Source organism: Acomys russatus, chromosome 3 (genome assembly GCF_903995435.1).
Source record: "Acomys russatus chromosome 3, mAcoRus1.1, whole genome shotgun sequence".
In the NCBI taxonomy this organism is placed as follows: domain Eukaryota; kingdom Metazoa; phylum Chordata; class Mammalia; order Rodentia; family Muridae; genus Acomys; species Acomys russatus.
The window spans coordinates 63,155,804-63,181,803 of NC_067139.1; the positions used below are offsets into that span (position 1 = coordinate 63,155,804).

Below are 26,000 nucleotides of genomic sequence, written 5' to 3' on the forward strand. Positions count from 1 at the left end.
TGAGACCCGAATCTGTCCAGTTGCACTTCTGTGGACAGTGTCAGTGTCAGTGTTGGGGAGCTGAGAGGAAAGGCCACCACCCTACTGCTAAAGGCAGGAGGGATATGAGGGGACAGTGCTCCTGAAGGCACAGGTTCCAGAAGAGCTCTTGAAGAGTACCTGGCCCCATCAAATGCTGAGCCTTGATGCCTTTCCCCTGGGAGTGTCCATGAGGCTTTGTGAGTGATGGCACAGCACAGAGAAGAAGCATGGGTGGGAGTGGAGCTCAGATTTTATTTGGAATCATTTAAAAAAAAAAAAAAAATCCACAGCAGCATCCAATCTGTGATCAGGGGGACCATAGGGCAGAAGGAGCCAGCAGGGGGCGCTGGCGCTGGCAGTAGCGTGCGTAGACAGCCTTGTGGCACTGGGCTGGGGAGCAGAGAATGTGAGCAACCTGCAGGGCACTCTAGGCAGGGCACTCAGTGTATCTGGTTGGGACAGGGTCCAAGGCAGAGAGAGAGAGGGGGGTGTCCCTTGGGCCTCTGTGGCTGACTGGTGGCTTTCTAGTCTCCTCCACTCTTGGCCTGCCAGAGAGAGGGAAGGGAAGGAGGAAGAGAAGGAGGAGAGACTGGCACCCAGCCCCAGGCCCACAGCTCTCCCTGACCATCAAGAAGTGGTCACTCATGGGGAGATCACACACTCAGGCCCCTGACCGCCCCAACCCACATCCCCATGGGAGGCTGTGGAGAGTCTCCTGGGACACAGAAATGAAAGTAGAGAGTCTATATGGCTCAGGTCTCTACCCCCAGAATTTTCTGGTGTGCCCTGGGAGCCCAGCTCTTACCTCTTCATCCTCCTCTTGCTCTTTGGCCTCCAGTTCCTGTGCAGGGGCAGGTTGTTCCAAGTCCTCCTATGGGGGAGTAAAGGGAACACGAGGCTATGGGAAGATACGCTGACCAGCCAGGGCCTCCCCTGTGCTTAGAGGGTCTGGAGGTGCCAGATAACCAAAGACAGATTTCTGAGTGTGCCAGACACCCTGCAAGCATCTTCCACAAACAGATCCCAAGGTACCCGCCTTCCTACACACTTGGGCTCTTTAAGTAAGAAAGCCCGGAGGATGTGGAGTAAGGTTGGGGGGTGAGCAGAGACCCTTGAATTGCATGAACCCCCTCACTTAGGCTATATGAGCAGTAGATGCCATTACTGTTCACCGAGACCCTGAGAGCAGGGCTCAGACCCTAGACACTAGTGCAAAGCCTCAGAGATAAAGCATCAGGGCTTGCTGCCATGGGTCCCTGCTTGTGTCAGGTCCCTTTCAAGTCCTCAGCACTGTGAGTCCCTCTTCCTGTCTTCTGATGGCCAGTCTAGAGTCTTTTCTCAGAACCTACCTGTATTACCTCAGGACCCAAAGCAATGAAAGACAAAAGGACACCGAACTGTCAGGATGAAGGATAGGTGACTGCTTGCTTAGACGTAGAATGGCCCCTGAAACCCGTGGTGTGAGTGGCTAGACAGCCATGCTACATTCATCTCAAGTTCACCGGCAGGGCTAGGTATAGTGTCACAACTAGTTTGTGTGTCACCAGAAAAAAAAAGACCATCCCTTGGCACAGCTCCAAGGGCACAGGAGCACCTTTGGGGTTAGCAAGGGGTAGCCTGGAACTTTCTTCCAGGATCCTCCTTCCTAGTGGCATGGGAGCAAGCTTCCTGGGGTGCCTACAGCACTGGTGACAGTGGGTATAGTGATGATGGGTGCTCACCATGTGCCTGTCAGAATTGCCTCCCGGCATCACTTCTCTGCCTTCTCCCACAGCCCCGTGAGATGGTGCCATTTCAGATGAGGACATGGGGACCCAAATAGGATGTTCTCAAAGTCACACAGCCTACAGAGACGCACCCACACATCCCAGTGGCAGGAGACCTTATGCTGGCCCTGAAGGCAGCTGTTTGGGATGGGTGACCCCTCCCCTTCCCCCTACTCCTTAAAGCAGACTTCTGTAGTTTCAGCTGTGTGGGACCCTGGGGCTGCACCACTGGGGTTGCCGTTATAAGTGGGGGACCGGAGATAACACGTCTTTGGAAGCAGCTTCCTCTCCAACCTCCATTCCGGAACCCACATCCCTCCGCAATCTATACTTAGTCTTTTAAGAGTGTAGCCCATCAGCTGGCCACCCGTGGAACCTCCAGGTTTGTGTAGACGCGCCATGTGACTGTGGTACACCCATTGCATCACCCAATCTCTCTAGGCCTTCCTTTCCACATCCTGTTTTGTGGAATCTGAGAGCCCATTAAATGGGTTAGTAAGTGTAAAAAGCTCTTTAGCAAGGGCTGAGACGGCTCCTATACCTGGTGTCTTTCCTTAGAGAGCCTGATGCCCCTGTGCCATACACATACGCATGCACACTTGTTCACACACGCACGCACATTCACGCACATTCGCATACATCTCCACCCTACCTATAACGAGCATGCTCACACGCCCACATGCTCACACAAAGACTTCAGCAGAGGGTGGGGTCAGAGCCCTGCTGCTTGTCTGCCACAAGTGGGCAGTGCTGCCATCACTCCTTCACAGGGAGGCAGCAGCCAGACCCTGGGACATAGATAGCATAGCGGGTAGTCCTGACGGTGGCTTGGCAGCTTTAGCCTGTCTAGAAGGCTGCCCTTCACCATATAGGGCCCTTGTACAATTAATTTCCCGTGTACCAAAAGCGATGCACTGGGCGTGGCTTGAGTGCCACTTTCCTTGTGCATAAAATAAATTCCAAGTCCCCGTTCTCGGGGTTGGGGTGAGGGTTGCAGATATGAATGGGTATAAGAACATCACGTCACCCCAACACACAATGGGTGCTGCCTGTAAAGCCAGGCAGGGCCTAATACTCTTTACCCAAGTGTCCTAAAAGTGCAGCAGCATCTCCTGTTGCCAGGGAGCCTAGGGAGAGGCCATGAGCCAGGCTCACCTTTCGTACCACCCCAGAGGTGACCGCGATGTTTTCTGCCTCCTCCACGGTCTTGGTGGCCACCGTGTTGACGCTGGTGACCACAGCGTCACTCACAGCATTGGCCTGCTCCTTGGTCTTCTCGGCCACTGCAGAGGATTCCGGCTGGACTCAGCCCTGTCCGGCCATCTCCACTGCTGCCTACCCGAGTCGGGAAGAGCAGCCCCTCCCCAGAGCTCGGATGTCTGACTCCTGGTGACTTATTTCCATGCCTTTCTCTGACTCTAGGGTAGCAACAATGTGAGGGAGAGCAGGAGCCTACTCTGGTCTCTCTTCAGGGGACATAGTGGTTTGGGGCACCTAGGGCTTGGGGTTCCAGTTGGTACAAGGAGGACTCCAGGCTGTGGGCTCTGGGTATGGGACAGGATTCGTGGGGTCCCCGATTCTGGGTTGCCTTACCTGAGGTTACACTTTGTACCACATTCTCCTTGGTTTTGGTACCTATTGGAGGGAAGCGATGCACAGGCTGTCAGGGCAAATGCTGGACACACTGTGGGGGCCAGGAGGGGGATGAGTACCGTGGCTGGGAACGGCAGCCCCTTCAAAGGGCCGTTTCCTGCTATGTCTGAAGGATAGAGGACAGACGGGAAGGAGACAGGACAGGAAGAGGAGACACAGAGACCAGGCCTGAGGTAGAGTTACTACAGATGGGTCTATGGCTCTTGCATGGGTGTGGCCGGAGCCTCAGAAGCAGCAGCTGAAGAGGGCAAAGAAAGCTGAGTCACAGGCTTGGCCACCCATGCACCCTCTTTGGAGGGAATACCAGAGAGCAGGGGTGGGTTGAACACTAAACTGGGCCCATTTTCACAGCCTGCCCTTTCCCTCTAAGCCAAGTGGGGTCATGTGGCCTGGTTTGGCTGCAGCAGCTCCCATTGGAGAAAAACAGGGTCTGCTTGAGCAGATCATTACCGCAGGGCCTCTAGGGTTAGGAGACGCCCCCCCCCCCAGGTGTGTGTGTGTGTGTGTGTGTGTGTGTGTGTGTGTGTGTGTGTGTGTGTCCCTTTGTGTGCACACACTCAGGTGGTCTGAGCAGCGCTCTGATTCTGTCCTGGAGACCTCAGAGTCTCTCCCCGCAGAGTTCCAAAAACAAATAGACACTAGCATATTCTCCAGGGGGTGGGGACCCTGCCTCAACAATCAGGGTTTCATCCCTCCCCAAGTGCTCCCCAGAAGCTGGGGGGAATCAACAGAGGGAAGGTAGGGGGATCCGACTCTCCGTTAGGGAGCCCTCTGCCCCACCCTGCCCCGCCCCACCTGCCACACTCACCCACGTACATGACCCCCTCCTTGGTCTTTTCAGCTGCCTCTGTCACTCCCTGCTTGGTCTTCTCCACGGCACCCACAACACCTTCCTTGGCAATGGAGAAGCCTTTCTTAAAGACGTCCATGGTGGTTGCACGGATGGGACCTGACTGCTGTGAGCTATGGGCTGGAGTGCTGCTGCAGCTGCTGTCCCTGCTGCCGCTGCCTCTTATTGACGCGGGTGAAATATTGATGCTGTAGTTGCTGGCTGGAGCCTAGCCAGCCCAGGGCAGAGTGGGGGCGGGGAGGGGCGGGCTGGAAAGAAGCCTGCCCCAGGGGGACACCAGAGAGCAGGCCCCTGCTGGCTCAATTCTGCCCTGCTGACTCCTACCATCCCCGGGGAGGGGGTACTTGTAGGAGGCTGGGCATAGCCTAATCTACCATTTTCCTTCATTCATCCTCAGAAAGCCCTGGTGGTCTTGTGCCCTGGCCATGTGTGCAGAAGAGAAACACGCCTTGGCTGATGCCTCAGTGTCCCGGGCTGGCCAGGGGTCAGGGTCTGTCCAGTGAGTGACCAACCTGTAGGCTATCCTGGCTGTCCAGCAACCCATAGCATCCTGGATGCTCCTGAGCCTGGAGCGCCAGTCAAACCTGTTGGAAAACTGAGGCCAGAAACACACAAAGCTTCCTCTATGCCCTTAGACAGGGCTGCATGCTGTGTGACTCCAGCATAGTTCATTTCCTTCTCTGAGCTTCCACCCACCTGCTGGTTCCCATAGCAGGCAGCCACAGCCACAGCTGAAAGGTGCTGAGAGAGTGTGGTACACTGGCTCCCTACTTCCTGGCCAACAATGTGGATAGCACCAGCTCTATCTCCAGACTGAGGGCAGAGTCCTGTAGGGCCACCTTCATGTGTCTCCTAGCCGCCCAGTGTCCTTGATTCAAGTGCCCTCAGGACACAGGAATTGGCCTGAGTGGTTGGTGGCCTCAGAGGGGGCCAGGCTGGAAGAGGCGGGGGCGGATGAGACTTACCGGGTGGGCCGGACCAGGCCACTTCCTCCCTTTGTTGTTCTCGTGTTTTCTTTTCTTTCTGGGATTTTACTTGAAGACCACGTCACCAGCAAATTTGGGAGCCACTTGCAAGGCTGAGTCACAGCAGAACCAGCTAAGTCTGCCCCGCGCCATGATCCTAACACTGCTGCTGGGCCTTGGGGGGTACCTGAACTGGGGACTACTCGGGACCTGGGCACAGGACCCTACTGCCAGGTTCTCTGATCCCAACAGAGCCAGAGTGACTCCAGGCTGGCCAATAGAGGCTGAGAACACCGGCAGAGACCCCATCAGATGGTAAGGACATCCCGGCCTTGGTGGAGGTCATGGGATGATGATATCTATAGAGTGAGCTGACGTGTGGCTGGCTGTCTCTGTGGTGAACGGGAGCTAGTTTCCTGGATTAGTACTTCTGGACCCAAGCTGAGGCTGCCAGGGTGATTCCTGCTTGACCCGTAGCAAGGGGATTTGGCTGGGGGAGGCAACAGGGCAAGCAGCTTCCACTACCAGCATAGGTCTTAAAAGGTTGTTCTAGATGCCTCAAGCTGATGAGGCTGTGCCTCCTGCTCTTCGAAGGAACTCAGCTCTAAAAGCTGAGCCCCAGCAAGGCTGGCCCAGGCCAAACCCTAGGGGACAGCCACTCCCAGGGAAGAGCCATTTGGATCTAAGTGCCTGAGGTACCAGCCAGGCCACAATTGCTGAACAGTGAGCGAGGGCTCCGCAATCCCTCAGAGCTCACGGAGGCAAAGAATCCCAGAGTGATGATCCCGTGCAGTCTCCTTCCTGCATGGACAGGATGCAGCTGGACCCCCAGACATGATTTTCCAACATCCTCTTTATGCTTAGAGGGGCCTGGACTCTGAGTCTGTCCTCAAGGTTTGGAGTCTAATGGCTAAACATAACCAAGGCACATGGGAGGCCATGGACCAGTGGAGAAGCCTGAAGCTTGCAGGGGTTGAGTAACTTGCCCCAGGGCAAGGAGAGCTAGACCTTTGCTTTTGTTGTTGTTTTTGTCTTTTTTGTTTTGTTTTGTTTTTTTGAGATAGTTTCTCCGTATTAGCCTTGGCCGTCCTGGATTTGCTTTGTGGACTAGGCTGGTCTTGAACTCACAGCGATCCACCTGCCTCTGCCTCCCGAGTGCTGGGATTAAAGGCATGCGCCACCAATGCCCAGCTTGGACTTTTGCTTTCACAGCCAGCTCTCAGAGTGGAACCCCTCGATCTATAGGGTGAGCTGCCAACTCAGACCCCTCCCTCCCCACAGCCCTCCCTGACATATATAAAAGGGTCTGTGATAGGGTTCCCAACAAATCTACCTGGACCAGGTTTCCATCTGCTTCTGACACTCGCAAGGGGATGTCTGTTGGGAGCTTTGTAGAAAGCCTGCTTGGCCATAGGGTGAGAGGAATCGTGCGCTGCCCCCTCGTGAGAAAAGGGTGGGTGTGGCTGTATGGGGAGAGGAGGTGCCCTGTTCTTCTACCACAGGCTCCCAAGCACAGGGAAGGATGAAGGAACTTGAGGGGCCAGGAGGAAGGAGTTTTGATCTTTGTTCTTCCTGCCTCCTGGCTGTGAAGACAGCTTGCTGGCCCCCTTAGCCCCTGCTAACAGAGGACTCTCCATCTCTCCCTGGGTGGTGGTGTCAGACTAGTGACTAAAGGGTTTGGGCGTACTGCACAGGGACCCAAGAATGCCCCGGTGACCTAAGCCAGGATTCCTGCCTTCCGGGGTTTCCTTTCCACATCCCCATAGTCCAAGCCCAAGTTATTGAAGTGTCTGGAGGGCCCGGTGGGAAAGGAAGGAAACGCTGCAGTTTCCTGGGCTGATTGCTTCCCATGTTCCTGTGACTGGAGGCGGAAGTGCTGCTCAAAGTCCTTGGACAGAAGGAGAAGGGGGGTGAGGGGTCCCAGGCACTCTGTTCCACTACTCCATCAGCTGGGGGTAGGGGTGGGGGTGAGGGTGGGGGTGGGGGAATCAGCATCAGTCACCAAACCTCTGTTGCCAGAGCCAGGCCTTCAGCTTTCTCTTTGGCCCTTCCAATTTCCCAAGACCAGGGACCAGGCAGACCCTGGATTCATAGGGACAAGAAGAGTCTTTGGAAGAATAGCGAACAAGTTGGAGCCTCCACATCCTGTCTCCCCAGGCTGCCAGGGCCCAGGGAGAGCTGCTTCCCAAGCCCCTGGGGATCCTTCGAGGGCAGGGCCAGGGACCTAACAAGGAGCACCTTTGGCTCTCAGGGATAAGAGGTCCCTCCCAGCTTCTTGTCATGCTTGTGTATATAAAGTGTGGTCTCCTCAGACCCAAGTCAGCTGCCCCAGAGAGGGTAGGTCTGTGGTAGGAGCCTTGCCAAACCCGGAAGAAATGGCCCATCTACTTCGTTATGACATTTCAGAGATGTGAGGCTGCCATTCAGGGCCTCAGGATCCCATAAAGAATGGAGCCAGGTGTTCCGGTCCTGATAGGCTCCTATGCAGGGCGGGGATCAAGCAGTGTTTGTTAATCCCAGTACCGGGCTCCTCCTAACGGGAGGAACACTAGGGGACTTTTGTAGCTGGTCACTAAGGCCCAGAGCTGTTCAGCACACACTGGAGGTCACACAGCAGCAGAGTGGAGCCCCACGGGCCAAGGGGAGGCAGCTAGGCTTATACTCAGCGAGTCCCAGAGCCAGGCTGCCTGTTGAATGGGCATTGTACTTCCCCGCCAAGAGAGACCACCACGCCAGCAGTCTGGGTTCAGGGACAAAGCCCTGGGACAGTTGTCTTCCCTAGGATGTCACACTGACAGCTGGATACAGGCCTCAGAAAACATGGCTGCCAGCGAGGACAGCCTTCAGCCCAGGAAGAGGCTGTAGAGATGGGCTTTTTGGCTAGCAAAGACTTACTTGCCAAGGCAGCCACACAGGCACAGCCGAGGCACATCCATTATGCAGAAAGCCACAGCCTCTCCCTGTGACAGGCTCTGTCAGCCTTCCCCCTCTCAGTGTCTCCAGGGATATGGCTTCTGCACATTTCCAGGAGTGGGAGGAGGGCCTGGTTCAAGGTCACCAGAGTCCAGGAAGGAAAGGGGAGGGGACCTTCAGGTTCCCAGCTCTCAGTCAGGCTCCACATCCCCTCCTATCTGTGCCACACCAGGCTGGGGGACAAACCCTACACTCACTCTTGCCTGGCACCTGACGCTCAATACACCCAGCACAGCTCCTCATAAGAGGCCTGAGGCAGAGGGCAGTGAGAACAATGGGGCATTTCAGCACGCCCAGCCTGGGGTACATGTGCCCGGGGCCTCCCAGGAGCTGCCAAGAGCCTGAGGAAACCAAAGCAAAGGTTAGGAATTTTCCCAGGGCCTCGAGCGTGCTGGCTGCCTGTGCTATGCCAAAGGGGGAGCTGCCAAGGGAGGAGGGAGAGCCAGCAGCGGTATGGTAGCTCAGCAGAGAAAGTTCCTGGGCAGGAAGGGTGGGTAAGCATGGCTCTCAGTTCAGGGGAGGGAGCTGGAAAGTCCCATCTCTCCTGGCAGGCTGGACCTGGCCTCCTGGCCTCTGTTAACAAGCTTCAAGGTGAGGGGCTTGTTTAGACTTGTTCCGAGGCACTCTGGACTGGATAATTCCTTATAGGTGGAGTATGGCATGTGCATCTCAGGACATTCACTGGTCCACGATGGTCTCCGTACATGTACGTGTCCACTTGTATGTGAAAGCAAGTGATTGATATCAAGTGTCCTCAATGCGCTGTGTCTTATCTTTTTGAGGCAGGGGCTCTCACTGAGCCCAGAGCTCACCGATTCAGTTACACTGATGGTCCTCCGAACCCCGGGATCCTCCTATCTCTCTCTCTCTCTCTCTGGTCCCCCAGTGCTGCGATTGCAAGTGCATGCTATCACACCTGCCTTTTTCATGCAGGCTGATGATCCAGACCCAGGCTCCTGTGCTTGCACAGACAAGCGCTTTGTCAGCAAACCATCGCCCTAGTGCCTCACTATGACATTTTCAGACATTCACAGTATGTCTTTGATCATGTTCACCCCTCCCTCTTATCCTCTCCTGTTCCCCTCCTCGTCCCATCATCTTCCTCTTCTCAGAAGTCTCTCTTTTACTTCTGGGTCCTTTTTGTTTTTAAGTCTAGGTTCTACATACGAGAATAAGCACGGGCTATTTGCTTCTCTGAGTGTGGCTAATTTCCCTTAATATGATGATCTAGAGTTCCATTAGTTTTCCTGCAAATGCCGCTATTTCAGTCTTCTTTTTTAAAAAAGTATTTTATTAATTTATTTGTGTTACATCTCAATTGTTATCCCATCCCTTGTATCCTCCCATTCCTCCCTCCCTCCTGCTTTCCCCCTATTTCCCTCCCCTATGTCTGTGACTGAGGGGGACCTCCTCCCCCTGTATATGCTCATAGGGTATCAAGTCTCTTCTTGGTTTCAATCTTCTTTATGGTTGACTATATATTTCACACTTATATATACCATATATAATTTTGTTTGTGTGTGTGTGTGTGTTTGTTTTGAGAGAAGATTTCTCTGTGTAGCCTAGGCTGTCCTGGACTTGCTTTGTAGACCAGGCTGGTCTCAAACTCACAACGATCTGCCTGCCTCTGCCTCCCAAGTGCTGGGATTCAAGGCATGTGCCACCATGCCCAGCAATTTTTTTTCTTTATCCGTTTATTTGTTGATAGGTATCCCCTCTAATTGCATACCTCAACTGTTATAAATGTTGCCTGGTAAACATACTGTGTAGGTGCCTGTTTGCTGGTACAGATCCCTCTCAACAGGCACCCTGGTGTGCTAGAGATAGACCACATGTTAATTATATATTTTGTTTTAGTTTTAGGGTCTAACTATTTTCCTTTAATTTTGTATACATGTTGTTAATTAAAAATAATAAAAATTATATTGTACTCCATAAATACACACAAAATATTTTCTGTTACTTAAAAAAAGATAAAATTGTAAAAATTAAAATAAAAATTGTTATGTGAATGGGTGCTTTGCCTGCAAGTTTGACTGTGCACCATGTGTGTGCCTGGTGCCTGAGAAGGACAGAAGAGGGTGTTGGGTCCCTGGAACTGGAGTTACAGACAGTTGTGGAACCACCACGTAGGCACTGTGACTTGAACCCAGGCGCTCTGGGAAAACAGCCAGTGCTCTTAACCACCGAGCCCTCTCTCCAGTCCCTTTGTTTTTTAGACAGGGTCTCTATATATAAGCCATGCTGGCCTTGAACTCTCGATATAGTCCATTATTGGCTTCAAATGTCTGCTCCTCCTACTTCCTGCCCCAAGTGCAGAGATTACAGGCATGCGTGGACATGGTCACCCAGAATGTCTACACTGATAGCCATTTTGCACTCATTTTCATTTTTACCCGCACTCCCACCTCCATATCCTGGCCAGAATTCCTATGTTTTGTTTTGTCTCTGATAGCCCAGGCTGGCTTCAAACATCCTATGGTAGCTGAGGATGACTCTGAACTACTGAACCTCCTGCCTCCACCTACCGAGTACCAAGAATACAGGTAAGTATCACCATACATGCCCCTTCTTCCTTCCTTCCTTCCTTTGTTCTGTATGTACTCTAGATGCTGGCCTGGTCACAAGAGGGTGACCTTGAACTTCCGATCCTCCTGCCTCCACCACCTGAGTGCTGGGATTACAGGCTTGTGCCACCGTTCCTGGTTTTATGTGCTGCTGGTATTGAACTCAGGACTCTGTGCTTGCACTCTATCAACTGAGCTACATGCTCCCTTTGTGTGTGTATGCATGTGTTCATATGTGTACATATTTGTGTACACATGTGTGTGTATTCATGTATGTGGAGGCCTAAGGGGAGCATCAAGTGTCTTCCTTAAGTGCCCTGTACCTACTGAAGGGTCTCTCCTTGACCCTCGTGCTCACTAAGTAGCTCACATTAGTTGGCCAGCAAGGCCCAGGAGTCCTCTTCACCTCCTCAGAGCTGGATTCCAGGTGTGCACCACTGTGTCTGCCTTTTTACATGGGTGCCAGGAACCACACTCAGGCCACCATACTTATGTGACAAGTACTTTTCAGACCTAGGCCCCCAGCCTCTCTTGCTGTTGTTTGTTTGTATGTTTTTGTTTTTCAGGTCTTACTATGTAGGCCAGGTTGCCCAGAAACTTGTAATCCCCCTTCCTCAGTTTCTTAAGTACTGGGATTATAGGCATGTATTACCTCGCCTCCCACAATTTCATTCATTTATTTTATTTAATTTATTTATTTATTTATTTATTTGAGACAGGGTTTATCTGGGTAATAGCTCTGCCTGTCTTGGACTCACTTTGTAGACCAGGCTGGCCTGGAACTCACGAAGATCCACTTGCTGCGCCTACCGAGTGCTGGGATTAAAGGTGTACTCCACCACACTGCTGCCACCACCACCCTCAGCTCATTTATTTATTTTAAAGTTCAGGTTTTTAGATATATGTGTTCCTATGCAGCCAGAAAACAATGGCCAGTGGGCCACCAAGTTTTGCTTAAATAAGGATCTTTTTAAACATTTATTTATTTTATGTATATGATTGTTCTACCGTCAAGTACACCTGCAGGCCAGAAGAGGGCATCAGATCACATTATAGATGGTTCTGAGCCACCATGTGGTTGCTGGGAATTGAACTCAGAACCTCTAGAAGAACAGATAGGGCTCTTAACCACTGAGCCATCTCTCTAGCCCCTTAAATAACATTTTATTGGCGCTCAACTGGGTTCATTTATTTATGTATCTTCAATGACTGCTTTATATTATAGTGACAGACTTAAGTAGCTGTGACAAAAATCCATTCCGACCTGAAAAACTCAGGGCCAGCTTCAAGGACTTCTGTCAGGAAGGGCTCTTCCCTGGGAATCTACAAGGACTCTCAAAGGCCTACATTTGGGTACCTTCCTGCAGTTAGCATTTTAAAATTCTTAATAATTATTGAACAAATAGCTCAAATTTCCATTCTGCCCTGGGCAAGTTGCTCAGTTAAGCTTGTATAAAATATTTACTGTATCTGTCTTTTTAGAGAGAAAGCCTGCTGACCACTTGTTCTAGTTTGCCTCTGTGTGATAAAATACTATCAAAACCAATTTGAGTGCAATAAGCAAAGGCTTGTTTGGCTTATAGGTTACAGCCCATCTACATAGACTTAATACACGTTCCCAGTGAGAAGATGAGAGTGAAACGAAGACAGTAACTAAAGCAGCGGCCTTGGGGGAGGCTGCTTACCTCTGGCTTCCTCGGGTGTCTTTCTTACACAGCCCAGGTCCACTTGCCTAGGGATAACACCGCCCACAGTGGGCTGGACACAGGCTAATCTCACCTAGGCAGTTCCTCAGTTGAGGTTCCCTATTCCCAGGCCACTTTAGATCATCTCAAGTTCACAGCTGAAGCTAAGTATGACACTCCGAGGTTGAAGTCAGCCAATTCTGTAAGGCTCACTGAGACCATTAAAAGTCCCAACACCCTCTAGTCTCCAGAAGTGATAATCTTCAACTCATTAGGCAATGCTTTTGTCATTGATTTCTGTATTTTTGAATTACATATTTAGCATTGCTACTTCTTTGGAATTAGTATTGCCTATGAGTCGGCTCTCATCTCTGCCCCCGCATGCCATGCAGAGGCGAACGCCAGCCAGTGCACCTCACCGTCCTCTCTTATCTTCAGAATACTTCTAGCCATGTGACTGTAAATGCTACTTGACTTGAGTCTTGAAATAAACCATGAATCATTTTTTCCTCTGCAAGCATTTAGTTTTCTCTGGAGTAAAACACCCCTTCACTCGGTTTTCTGTTTCTGTTTAAAAGCTGAACTTCTCAACCATTTGTCCATATCTGATCTTGGCACTCATACCGGATGTTCAAACATCTGTGTGTTCTTGGTGAAGACTCTTCCAGAGCTGCCCTCTGGACCACAGCATTGTCCCACCATTGTCCTGAGTGCTGTGTGCCTGAGTGTCTGTCTATGCATGATGTGTGTGCCTTGTGCCTGCAGAGGCCAGAAGAAGGTGTTGGATGCCCTAGAAGTGGAGTTGATGCTCTGGAAGAGTAGCCAGCTCCATTTATTTATTTATTTATTTATTTATTTATTTATTTATTTATTCATTCATTCATTCATTCATACATACATACATACATACATACATGCATGCATCCATCCATGCATCCATTTATTTAATACTTCTCTCATGCATTACATCCTGACTGTGAAGTCTCCCCTTTCTCTACTCTTCCTTGTCTCCATCCCGACCCCTTCTCTCCCAGATCCACTCTTCCTTTGTCTCCCTTCAAATAAAGAGCGGGCCTCCCAGGGATGCTATCAACCAAACATCACACAATAAGTTATAAGAAGAAGACCAGGCACAACCCCTAGTATCAAGGCTGGGTGAGGCAACTCAGTAGGAGGAAAAGGGTCCCAAGTGCAGGCAAAAGAGTCAGAGACATCGCCCCCTGCCCTCAACCCCACTGTCAGGAGGAGTCCCACAAGAATACCAAGCTACCCAACCATACTATATACACAGAGGATCTAGCTCAGAACCATACAGGGTCAGTGATTGTGGCTTCCGTCTCTATCAGCCCCTATGATACCTGCTTGGATGATTCTGTGGATGGTGTTCTCTTGGTGTCTTTGACCTCTCTGGCTACTATAATCCTTCCTCTCCCTCTCCTGTGGGGTTCCCCTGGCTCTGCCTAGTGTTTGGCTATGGATCTCTGCATCTTCTCCAATCAATTGCTGGATGAAACCTCTCTGATGACACTTGGGCTAAGCACCAATCTGAGAATAGTAAAGTATCGTTTCATTGAGCTGTTTTCTTTGCCAGTTGTGTTTGGGTCTGTCCTGGGTCTCTGTGCTGTCCAGCTTCTAGTTCCTGGCCATCCAGGCAGTGTCCAGCATGGGGCTTCCTCTCCTGGTGTGGGCCTCAAGTTGGAACAGTCGTCGCTTGGCCACTCCCACAAGTTCTGAACCACCCCACATCTCAGCACCCAGCACTCAGCACCCAGCACATCTCAGAGGCAGAATGGATCCTAGGTTGAAGATTTTGTCGCTGGGTTGATGTCCCAGTCCCATTGCTGGAAGCTTTGCTTGGCTATGGAAGATGGCCAGTTCAGGCTCCATATCCCCCATTACCAGAAGTCTTTACTAGGGTCACCCTTGTAGATTCCAGGGAGTTTCCACTGCACTAGGTTTCCAGATTGCCACCCAAATGCTCCTTAGTTCCAGTTATGTCACCCCCTCCCCCATCCATCCGCACCTGCTCCCTCCTTTCCCATCCCTCCCTGCGCTCAGTCCACCTGCAAAGTCTATTCCAGCTCCCCTTCCCAGGGAGATCCAGGCATCCCCTTTTGACCCTGATTGTTACTTGGCCTCTCTGGGTCTGTGGGTTGTAGCATGATTATCCTTTACTTAACAGCTAATGCCCCTGTGTAAGTGAGTGCATACCATGTGTGTCTTTCTGGGTCTGGGTTACTTCACTCAGAATGCCCCCCCCTGGTTCCATCTATTTTCCTGAAAATTTCATGATGTTATTTTTTAACAGCTGAATAATACTCCATTGTCTAAATGTACCACATTTTTAAAATCTATCCTTCTGTTGAGGAACATCTAGGTTGTTTCCAGTTTCTAGCTATTATGAATAGAGCAGCAATGAACATGGTTGAGCAAGTATCCTTGTGGTAGGATGGAGCATCCTTTGGGTATATGTCCAGGAGTGGTATAACTGAGTGTTGAGGTAGATTAATTCCCTATTTTCTGAGAAAATACCCTATTGATTTGCATAGTGGCTGTACAAGTTTGCACTTCCACCAGCAATGGAGAAGTGTGCCGCTTGCAGCTAGTCTTCTTAACCACTGAGTCATCTCTTCTAGGCTCAAAAGACAGAATCTTGATATATAGCTTTGTGTGCCTTTGAAGTCTCTATGTAATTCAAGCTAGACTGGAACTTAAAATCCTCCTGCCTCAGACTCCCGAATGCTGGGATTATAGGCATTCTCCACCACACCTGGCTATTTTCTTCTGTGTCCCCATGGCACTCAGTTCTAGGCTGTGCCTTGGAGTGACCCGGAGAATTCTAGAATGCTAATGCACTGGCCAAGACTTGGGGGTCTCCTGAAACTGGTCTGGGGTTGGGATTAAAGGTTTATTGTTATTATTACTTTATGACAATGCTTGGGAGTGAATCTCTGGCATGCCCAGCAAATGCTCTACCATCAAGATGCACTTTCAACCCACAAGGGAACTTTTGCTTTTAAAAAGCACAGATGAACCCCGGGTGTGGTGGTACACACCTGTAATCCCAGCACACTGGGGGCAGAGGTAGGCAGATCTCTGTGAGTTCGAGGGCAGCCTGGTCTAGTCCAGTACAGCCAAGGCTACACAGAGAAACTCGGCCTCGAAAAGCAAAACAAAACAGCAAGGGTTGGAATCAACTTATGAGTAACCTCCTACTAAGAGGTACATGGGAGACAACAGGTTAAAAACCTAATATATTTTCTTTCTTTCTTTCTTTCTTTCTTTCTTTCTTTCTTGGATAGAGGTCTCCACTGTTGCTCAGGCTGGCCTTCAACTCTGAGCTCAGAAGACCCTCACAGCTTGGCACGCTAAGGTGACCCTGTTGAAACTTGCTGTGTTTGAGATCATGTCTGCTCTGTATTCTTCTGTAGTGTTGACTGATAGATGATATGTGCATAGGATTCTAGGTTAGCAATTGTTTTCTGCCAATATTTTTAATGTAATTCTCACTATGATTCTATTCCAGGGGATAGGGTTGAGAGGTTCAAGGCCATTCTGCCCCAACTCTCTCTCTCTCTCTCTCTCTCTCTCTCTCTCGTGTGTGTGTGTGTGTGCGCGTGCGCGCGCGCGCACACATGCCTGCGTGCATGCTGGTTTTTCTTTCTATAAGAATATAGATGTAACCACTTTGCTGCCAGAGTTCTAAAATGTCACAGTGGTGAGCTTTGATGTAAGTTTATTTCTTATTGCAGGTACTTAGTGGGCCTCTTGCATCTGAAAATTTAAGTCTTTTCATCTCTGTCAGGAACACACACATACACACACAAACACACATGCACATAAGCACACACACACAGTCATGCATGCATACACACATACACACACATAGGCACACTTGTGTGCATGAGCACACACATGCACACACACACACACGCGCGCACACACACACACACACACACACACACACACACACACAGTTTCATCAGACTCCTTCCCTTTGCTCTGTCATCCTTGCCGTTTGGGTGTTGGGCATGGGAATAGCGCTCTGTAGTTCTTATTTTCATCTCTACTTGATCTTCCTGTCTTCTTGCCATTTGTTTGTTTTTGTTGTTGTTTATGTGTATAGGTGTTTTGTCTGTATGTACATTTGTGCACCAAATGGGTGCTGGAAGCCTATGGGGGTCAGAAGAACCGGAGCTAGCGATGCTGATAAACTGTCATGTAGGTGTTGGGAGTGGAACCTGGGTCCTCTACTGCGGCAACAAGTGCTCTTAACCACTGAGCCATCCTTCTAGTGCCTATTTTTATGTTGGTTTTTGTTTTGGAAACAGGGACTCATACAGCCCAGGCTAGCCTAAAACTCATTGTGTAGGTGATGTTGACGTTGGCTCCTGATCTTCCTGCTTCCTCCTCCTAATTGCTCGGATGACAGGCCTGAGCCACTAAACCTGTTTGTACTCTGTGCTGGAAATGTAGCCCAGTTCTTCCTGTCTGCAAGGCAAGCTCTCAGCCAGCCAAGCTATGTCCCCAGCCTGGTTTTGTTTTCCCCCATTTCTAATACAGGCTTTTCATTTTCAGGTGTTCTCTTAATACCCTGCCAAACCCTTACACTTGTCCCACCCCCGACAGTCCTTGTCTTGTTTCTTCCATGTAGCAACTTTTTACTATCTGGAAATACTAGTGTGAATCTGGAGATGGCAGCCTTTCTTTGTGCACAGCTGTGATTCCCTTCAAACTGACCCCTCTCCCGGTTTGTCCCTTCTGACCTCCCACTGATCTGTTTTGTTCTTCTTTTCAGTCCTGAGAATTTAATTAGGGCCTCATAGCTCTAACTCCAAGCTACAACTTGGTCCAGCTGCCTTGTTTTGTAACATATTTTTTCTCAGGGGGTCATCCTCAGAGGTCAGGGGTCACTCTCAGAGGTCCGGTTGTGCCTTTCTGAGCTGTTCTGATGTAGGAGGCTCTGTTGGGCAGTTCACCGAGAGGCTCCCCTGATGTCAACATCTTCAGGTTTCTTTTGTGGGGACTGAGTAGTTTTTCTGCAGAGCTTTCCTGGCCTGCTACCCAGAAGGTAAAGGCTGCCTGTCAGGCTTCTAGAAGCCTAGCGGGAAAGCAGGCTGTGTGGTGGGGTGAGTGTGGGTGGGAGGGGGTATCTCAGGATAACAATGGATGTGGTTCCACATGACCATTAAGTCCTTCCCTCCACTCTCCTCAGCAGTATCTTTAATGGTGCCTAATGGCCCCAGGACAAAGGGCAGCTTCAGAAAGTGAAATCCAATACCAAGAAGCCACCCAATCAGCAAAGCCCCTGAACACTGATCTCTGATGCCTACAGACATGGCCACTTCCTCCAAGTCCCCATCACTTGGTCCAAAGATGCCTGAATTTCTCCTCTAGTCCCTAAAACCATTACCCTAGGACATCCATAGCTTACTGACTCCTATCCTTTCTGGTCCCTGGGATGAGAGTGCCTCTGTGATAATTGCTTCCCTGATTGAAGCCCCTCTCTGCTTCCTCATGACCTCAAGAAATGGCCCAGTTCTTTCTCTGGTACCCATGCCTCCCTAGCATGGTTCTAGTTCTCTTGTCTCCATCTGCAGTTTCTTCTGACTTCCATAGCTCTGTCCACACTCTCAGCTAGCTATCTTTCTATCTATCTATCTATCTATCTATCTATCTATCTATCTATCTATCTATCATCTGTCATCTATTTATCTATCATCTATATGTCTGTCTATCTATATCTGATCTTTTACAGGTCCTAACCACATTCCTTCTTCTGAGATTGGCTGTTCTCCTTGGTACCCTGAAAGGAAAGTCTGCATCAACATAGTGTCACAGTAACTGCTGAGTTTGAGTCCAGCACCTGACACCCAAGAGGCAATGGATTGGATGGGGCAGCAGAGCTTTGTTCTGAGAGCTAACTGTGAGGCAGAATGCTTTGACCCTTGCATTGAACCAGGGAGTCAGCCCTAGGTCAGTGTGAGCATGCTCTCCATCCCGGGACCTCTACAGTGCATACTGGCAAGGGGTAAAAGTGGAGAAGCTGCCTCTGAAGGGTTGAGCACACCGAGTGTGACCCCCAACTGCTCTGTGGGATCACTAAGTAGAGGCCTTTCCCAGAGAGTAGGCTTTTCCACCCAGCCATCTTCTTTCCTCCATAACTGCTGGAGAGCCAGCTGCCCAGGAGGCAGGGCCAGGAAGTAAGAGCCACAGGCATATTCTGGTGAGAAAAGATGGGAGTAGAATTGGGCAGCTGCCAGGACAGGGCATGAAGTGCTCCCAGAGCACTTGATACTCCACCCGCTAAGAAATGGGCATCACCACTGCCAACGGCAGATGGGGGGGGGGGGGAAGTAAGAACTCCTTCAGTGTGTCACGCAGCCACCAAAACGCAATTCAGACCTAAGGTTCCCCAAGCTCCAGGTGCACCATGATGCCCCCTGGTGTCAGGCATTAGTGACAACTCCCTAGCTTGCAGGTAGCTGTGTTAAGACTCCTTGGCCTCACTGCACTGGCCCCTGGGGAGGCTTCGGTAAGACAGTGGGCCAGGTGCTCTTTTGAGTGGCTTTGTAGAGTGTAGGAATTAAGGCAAGAGTTCCCTTCCCTGGCATTTAATGGTTTCCGGAATCCCAGAGCTGAGCAGAACAGGAAGCAGGGTAGGGCATCCCTAGACATCTGGGAGGAGACCAAGCAAGATTCGGCAATCTTCCTATGGCTTCTTTTCCAGGAACTGGTGCCCTTACCAGAAGTCCAGGTTGGTCACCTTCGTAGCTGCTTGCAAAACAGAGAAAGTCCTGGTCCATTCACAGCAGCCATGTCAACAGGGGGCTTCTGACTGCAGGAGAGTCACGTGAGTCGGGTGGACGGGCCATTTCCAGGCCCAGTGGGCTCCCCAGACGTGCTGAGTCCCTTGCCTTCTTTCTCAGGTACCGAGTGGCCCAGAAGCCAGTGTACCAGGTCCAGCAAAAGGTGCTCTTCTCTGTGGCCTGGAGGTGCTGCCCAGGGTTCCAGGGTACAGACTGCCAGGACCATGGTAGGGCTCCCCAAAGCTCCTTCTTAACCCCAGAAATCATGCTATTCCTCTGACTCCTGGGCTTAACACACCATGGTTCCTCCTGCAGATCCCACAGCAAGCCCGGAGCCCACAGAGGCGAGTGGCAAACTGCAGGAGACCTGGGACCAGCTGGATGGCTTTGAACTGGGTGTGTTGCTTTCCTGGAAGGACAGAATTCCTGCGTCTAGTTCTTCTTCCTCTGATAGGCTTTGCCCTTAGCCTTAGCATGGGCTTCCTTGTGACCCCGCACTATTCTCTTAGGGCCAGGTTCCCAGGGCCCTTCACACTACCTGGGCCGATACCTATCCATTTTTACTGACCCTATTTTTCTTGGAAAGTTGCCTTTGCTGGGTACCTTTCTTGCTCTTTGATCGCTACGAGCTTCCAGGCCTGGAGGAGGCTCTTCCATACTCTTGCACCTCCTTGCTCAACACCAGGGCCTGGAAGTCATTCTGTCCCCTGGTGTCAGTGTCAACACAAAAGAGTCACCATTTACGAATTGATTTCAAGGGTGGGCTAGGGAGTGGATTTCATGATGTGATCAACTATCAGTTAGAGCTATCAGGAATGAAACTGTGGCTAAGGAAAGAAGTGAGCTGATTGATTAGTCTTGTCTGCTGTGGGTAAGGGCGGAAAGGCGATAGCTAAGAGATCTGCACTTTCCCTTCTTAGAAGGCTAATGGTTTCTAAGTTCCAGCTCAAAAGGGGCCAACTCCTGCTTAAGTCTTTTCCTGACCTCATTATCTGCCCAGGCCTGGGGAGTCGGCCTTTAACAATGATATCTGGTGTGTTTTCAGGCCACCTTCCTGTCACAGAGTTCAGTGAGACCCAGGTGCCACAGGAAAGACGGGAACACCTGCTTCAAAATCTGCAGAATGATGCCCAGCTGGTAGAAGATGGCTTTCCAGGCCTTTGGGAGGCCCCAGACAACAACCTCACAGCTGAGGTGACAGAAGCCAATCAAACAGAACTAGGTGAGTAGCAGCCTGGGGCCTCAGAGGCCCTGCTCTCCCAGCCTGGGGAGAGGTGTCTGCTGCAGCAGGCTTGCGTTTTCACACATGGTGCGTGTTGCAGAGGTTCCTGGCAGGATTTCAGAGCACCCGCTACAGCCCCAAATCAATGCGTTCCTGCAAGCACACTTCAGTCCCATCTGGAAGGACTTTGGTGAGAGCTTGCATAGCCTCTCCCAGGCTATCAGAAACTTGTCTCTTGATGTGGAAGCCAATCACCAGGCCATCAAGATGATCCAGGAGGGCACCGTGGCCAGGGCTGACTTCCAAGAGCTTGGTGCCAAATATGATGCCAAGGTCCAGGAGAATAGTCAGAGACTAGGCCAGCTGTGGCAGGATGTGGAGGACCAGCTGCATGCCCAGCGCCGTTCCCTGCACCATGCCCTCTCTGAGGTCCAGGTTGAAGTGAGCACCAAGTTAAAGCAGCTTGCCAAGACTCAGGAACTTCCGGGGGCCAATGGCAGCCAGGTGGTGGCATCTGCAGCTGCAGCAGCAAGGCCAGAGCCAGAAAGCCTGCAGGCCAGGCTGGGACAGCTGCAGAGAAACCTCTCGGCTCTGCACGTGGTCATCACCCAGAGGGAGGAGGAGCTGCAGAGCACCCTCAGGGACATGGACGGTGTCCTAAAACAGCACGGGGATGAAATCAAGGAGCTGTACTCTGAATCGGATGACACCTTCGACCAGATCAGCAAGGTAGAACGGCAGATGGAGGAGCTGTTGGTGAACCACACCGGGCTTCGAGAGCTGCGTGTGATCCTGATGGAAAAGTCCCTGATCATGGAGGAGAACAAAGAGCAGATGGAGCGGCAACTGTTGGAACTCAACCTCACTCTGCAGCATCTACAGGCAGGCCACGCGGACCTCATCAAGTACGTTAAGGACTGCAACTGCCAGAGGCCACACTCTGACATGGACGTCATCCGGGATGGCCAAAGGGACGCCATGCGCACCCTGGAAGAGACCCAAGTGAGCCTGAACGAGCAGCACCAACTGGACGGTTCTTCTTTGCAGGCTTTGCAAAGCACTGTAGATGCCATGTCCTCCGCGATGGACGTGTACAAAGGTGAGGGTGAGAGGGCCCGAGCCGAGAGGGCCAGGATGCGGAGCCAGCTGCGGGCTCTGGACCATGCGGTGGAAGCGTTGAAGACCGCGGCGAACGGGACTCGCAAAGAGATGCGCCAGCTGCATGGCTCCTTCGCAGCCTTGCTGGAGGATGCACTGCGGCATCAGGCTGTGCTGGCCGCACTCTTTGGGGAGGAGATGATAGAGGAGATGTCGGAGGAGGCCCCTCATCTGCTGCCCCTGAATTATGAACAGATCTGTCTCGCCCTGCGGGACGCTGCCACCGGACTGCAGGAACAGGCATCTGATTGGGAGGCCTTGGTCCTTCGGGTGGAGACCTTGGAGCAGGCTGCAGATGTCCTCGCGGAGCAGCACCCACAGTTGGCAGAGCGCCTGGAGCCCAGCCACGACTCTGGGAGGGCGGAGGAAGCCATGGCTTTGGCAGACCTGGAGCAGGAAATTCAGCGCCTGAGCTCCGATGTCAAGCAGGTTGGGCAGTGCTGTGAGGCCTCCTGGGCCAACTCCCTCAATGGCTCCCTTGAAGATCTACACGGCATGCTCTCTGACACCCAGCACAGCCTAAGACAGCACCAGCAGCTCTTCCACAGCCTCTTCCAGAACTTCCAAGGGCTGGTGGCAAGCAACATCAGCCTGGACCTGGGTAAACTACAGGCCGTGTTGAGCAAGAAAGATAAGAAGCAACAGAAAGGCCTAGGAGCATCCCGAAAGAGGGAGAAGAAGCAAGTGGTGTTGTCTGCAGATGCACAAGGTGTCCTAGACTCAGAGCTCTGGGAGGGAGGTGAGTGCCGGGGCCCTGGAGACTGTGAATCTAGGACAAGGCTATCTACCAACCCAGCTGCTCCCTTCTCCTGTTGCGGTGGGGGTTGGGCATGGGGTGCAAGAAAGCAGGATCATTGGTCACCCACTACTCAGGGGGGGGGCTACTTTCGGGGCTATGGGTCTCGTAAGCTTACTGGAGGACAGGGAGGTGAGTCAGTTGTGTTCCAGAGTCCATGTATTGGCCTCCTCTGTGGAGCACAGTGGAACGTGTCTCAATGCTTCACCCTCGCCCCAGTCCTGCCTCTCATCAGCTCACTCCTGCACCCTAGGGAGGGTGGATTGGAGCAGGGGTCATTCGTCCACAGCAGCACCCCACCAAAGCCTTATGCTCGGAAGGAAGGAGCCCTGTAAATGTGCTTCACTACATTTCCTGGCCTTTATGGAGACTCAGCCTTAGCTGCTCAATTAGGAATTCATTATTATCACATCTTACCTGAGGCTCAAGCCCAGGAAATGACCTTCTAACCCAACCAGTGAGCAGCACAGTGAGGCTAGCTCTCAGGTGCAGCAAATCCACAGAAGGGCGATCCCCAAGGAGGCCACATACACAAAAGAGCTGCTACAAAACCCTGACAGCTTCATTTCCCCAGCACAGACTTAGTATGCAGAAACCCAGGCAGTTCTCTCAATTCCCCCAGCATCTCCAGAGAGCTGCGTGTGCTTACGCTAGCTCTTCCATCTCTTTTTTTCCTGTGAGTGGTACAAGCCCCAACATGCCTTTCACCATTTGCCTGCTAAGGTTAAGCATCTGTTTACCCCTGAAATATTTTTTATTATTTCAGAAAAAAATGATTTTCCATTTAAAAACTCTTTTCTTCCAAGAAGGCCATAGAGCTTGAATTTGTGGCCTGCAGGGAAGTGCACCCTCATTTTACACAGCCCTTAGGTCTTCCTTTTCCTACCCTGGGCGCCCTATGTAGGCGGGTTGAAAGAAGAACAGCCAACAGTGGGCGCTGTAGGGAAGCCGCCTTTCACCAAAGCAATAGCGCCACCTGCTGGGTGCTGCGGGGACTGAAGCAGCAGACCAGCTTTCACTGTGGCACAAACAGGAAAAGCTATTCATAAACAATTCTCATTAAATCTTCCAGACACAGAGAGAAGCAAAATTTTCTTGTTCATAAAGCTATTTTTGGATTTGGATACAAAAAGATGTGCTTAAGTCTCAGTGGCCAACTGCTCTGCGAACTTCTCTGAGGCCTTGGTTCCATTTCCTGAGAAATGGAGGGCTTACACACACACACACACACACACACACACACACACACACACACACACACACAATGATAAAGGGCCTCCCAAGAGGATCCTCTTAAAGGGTTGGCTTTACTTTCTGGACTCTCCCGTAAGGTATATTGTTCTTGTCCCATCTTGTGTTTATCAGTCTGTTCCCCAGCTCTCTCCGCCCCCTGAGATTCCTAAACAGGTGGAACAGCCAGCACCTTTCCTCACTATACAGGTAGGGTGTTCCTCTGCCTCTAGTTTCAGCATAACTGTGCTTCTGAGGTTGGAAGAGGTGCTTTTGCAAGTGAGAAGGACAGGAGAGCACCCCAAGTCAAGAGGGCCAAGGTCTGCATGTGTGGCAGACTGTCCCTTCACAGGCTCCAGGTTCCCCATATGCAATGCCAGAGCGCTGTGTCACATTTTGGAAACTTACAATGAGTAACCAGGGCTTGAGAGACAACTCAGCAGTTAAGAGCTCTGGCTGCTCTTCCACGGGACCTGGGATCAATTCTCAGCACCCACATGACAGCTCACAACCATCTATCTAGATGTTCAGTTACAGGGGATCTGGTGACCTTTCCTGGCCTCTGTGGGCACCACCCATGCACATGGCACACAGACATACATGCAAGCAATTATCCTACACATAAAATAATTACATTTTAGATGACTAACCAGAGGGGGGCTCCCCCTGCTGAGAAATGTCTTACCGTGTAGCTCAGACTGGCCTCAAAGGGTTTCTCCTTCCTTTCCCTTTATGGTCTTGTGCCCACATCTGGTAAGAACCACCATTCTTGTTGCCAGTCATTTCCTGGCAGTAACATTATTTTGAGGATGGGTAATAGTCCCTTCCTCCCCCAGTATCTCAGATTCCTAGCAGGTATGTGCTGGGGGCATGACTGTAGTCCCATTTTCCATCCCTAGCACTGATTTGTAAAGAGGGGGGGGGGAGAGAGGGAACGAGGGAGGGAAGCTCCTTCGCAGGAAGCAGGGAGTTTGATACCCAGGTTCCTAGCACAGCCCACCAAGGCATGAGCCTTGGGTAGCCAAAGACACTTATCTCTTGAGTTGAAGTTCTTTGTTGAGGATCAAAGGGGGAAATGCCTTTGTCAGTCAGACAGCAGATCTGTATTCCCATCCTCTTTGAAACCACACTGACTGTCTGAGACAAACACCTTTGGGAATGTTGAAGGTAGCTAAACATAGTGTCCTGCTTCTAGAGCAAGTAAGAGGAAGAAGGCAGAGTTTGCGAGCGAATGGCTAACTGACTATTTCCCTCACCCCAGGCTCCTCTGTGGCCTTCTATGCCCGTTCTTCAGAAGCGGCAACCGCTTTGCACATGGTGAAGTTCAACACCACGTCCATCAATGTGGGCGGCAGCTACTTCCCCGAACACAGCTACTTCCAAGCCCCCAAGCGTGGTGTCTACTTGTTTGCAGTGAGCATTACTTTTGGCCCAGGCCCAGGCATGGGGCAGCTGGTATTTGAAGGTCATCATCGGGTTCCAGTCTACAGTACAGAACAGAGGGGTGGGAGTACAGCCACTACTTTTGCTATGGCAGAGCTGCAAAAGGGTGAGAGGGTGTGGTTTGAGTTAATCCAAGGGTCAGTAATGAAGAGGAGCCAGCCAGGCACTGCATTTGCGGGCTTCCTGATGTTCAAGACCTGAACTCTGGACTTAGCTTGCATCAGACATGGTAGACTTGCCAGCTGCTCTTAGATTGAGGCTCTGGCCAGAAATGGCTGGAGAACATGTAGTGGCCTAGCTCTTCCCTGGATACCTTCTGCAAAGACCCTGCAGTAGGCAGCATGTACCTTCTGCCACACAGGTTGGGGAGGCCAGGAGTGCTACTCCCTGGGCTGGGCTTGTGCCCGGAATAGGAGCTGGGTATGCCTTCCCCAATGGGAATGACTTGACTTGGCTCTGAAACAATCATTTCGACTTCTCCTCCTCTTCCTCGTGGTTGGAAATTTCTGTACATTTAAACCTTTCCCTGTTTCCTCTTCCCTGTGTTAGGAAGTCACTGTCTCCCAGGAATGTTTACAGTGAAGATGCTGGGCCAGCCATATGTAGCTCAGGGAGCATTTGACATGCAAAAGGTCCCATGTTCTCTTTCCAATACCTCAAAAGACTTGGAGTTTAACCTGAAACTGGAAACAAGTCTCCAATTACTATAGAAAAGCTAGTTAAAAACAGTCGTTCTAGCTGGGTGCATGCCTTTAATCCCAGCAGAGACAGAGACAGGCGGATCTCTGTGAGTTCAAGGCCAGCCTGGTCTACAAAGCGAGTCCAGGACAGCCAAGGCTAACACAGAGAGACCTTGTCTCAA

At 51.2% G+C, this 26,000-nt stretch overlaps 2 protein-coding genes across 2 annotated transcripts; one reads left to right on the forward strand and one right to left on the reverse strand.

The window, feature by feature from the left end:
- Nucleotides 1-255: 255 nt before the first annotated feature.
- Nucleotides 256-4,474, reverse strand: Sncg (synuclein gamma). The gene is made up of 5 exons (XM_051141958.1): nucleotides 4,249-4,474; nucleotides 3,381-3,422; nucleotides 2,943-3,070; nucleotides 827-892; nucleotides 256-566 (listed from the first exon to the last, which is right to left on the reverse strand). The coding sequence occupies exons 1-5, from the start codon at nucleotides 4,367-4,369 to the stop codon at nucleotides 546-548; spliced, it is 378 nt and encodes a 125-aa protein (XP_050997915.1). The 5' UTR covers nucleotides 4,370-4,474; the 3' UTR covers nucleotides 256-545.
- Nucleotides 4,475-5,188: 714 nt separating this feature from the next.
- Nucleotides 5,189-26,000, forward strand: Mmrn2 (multimerin 2). Its single transcript, XM_051141980.1, has 7 exons — nucleotides 5,189-5,570; nucleotides 19,211-19,333; nucleotides 19,410-19,516; nucleotides 19,605-19,685; nucleotides 20,335-20,511; nucleotides 20,612-22,408; nucleotides 24,957-26,000. The coding sequence occupies exons 1-7, from the start codon at nucleotides 5,245-5,247 to the stop codon at nucleotides 25,337-25,339; spliced, it is 2,994 nt and encodes a 997-aa protein (XP_050997937.1). The 5' UTR covers nucleotides 5,189-5,244; the 3' UTR covers nucleotides 25,340-26,000.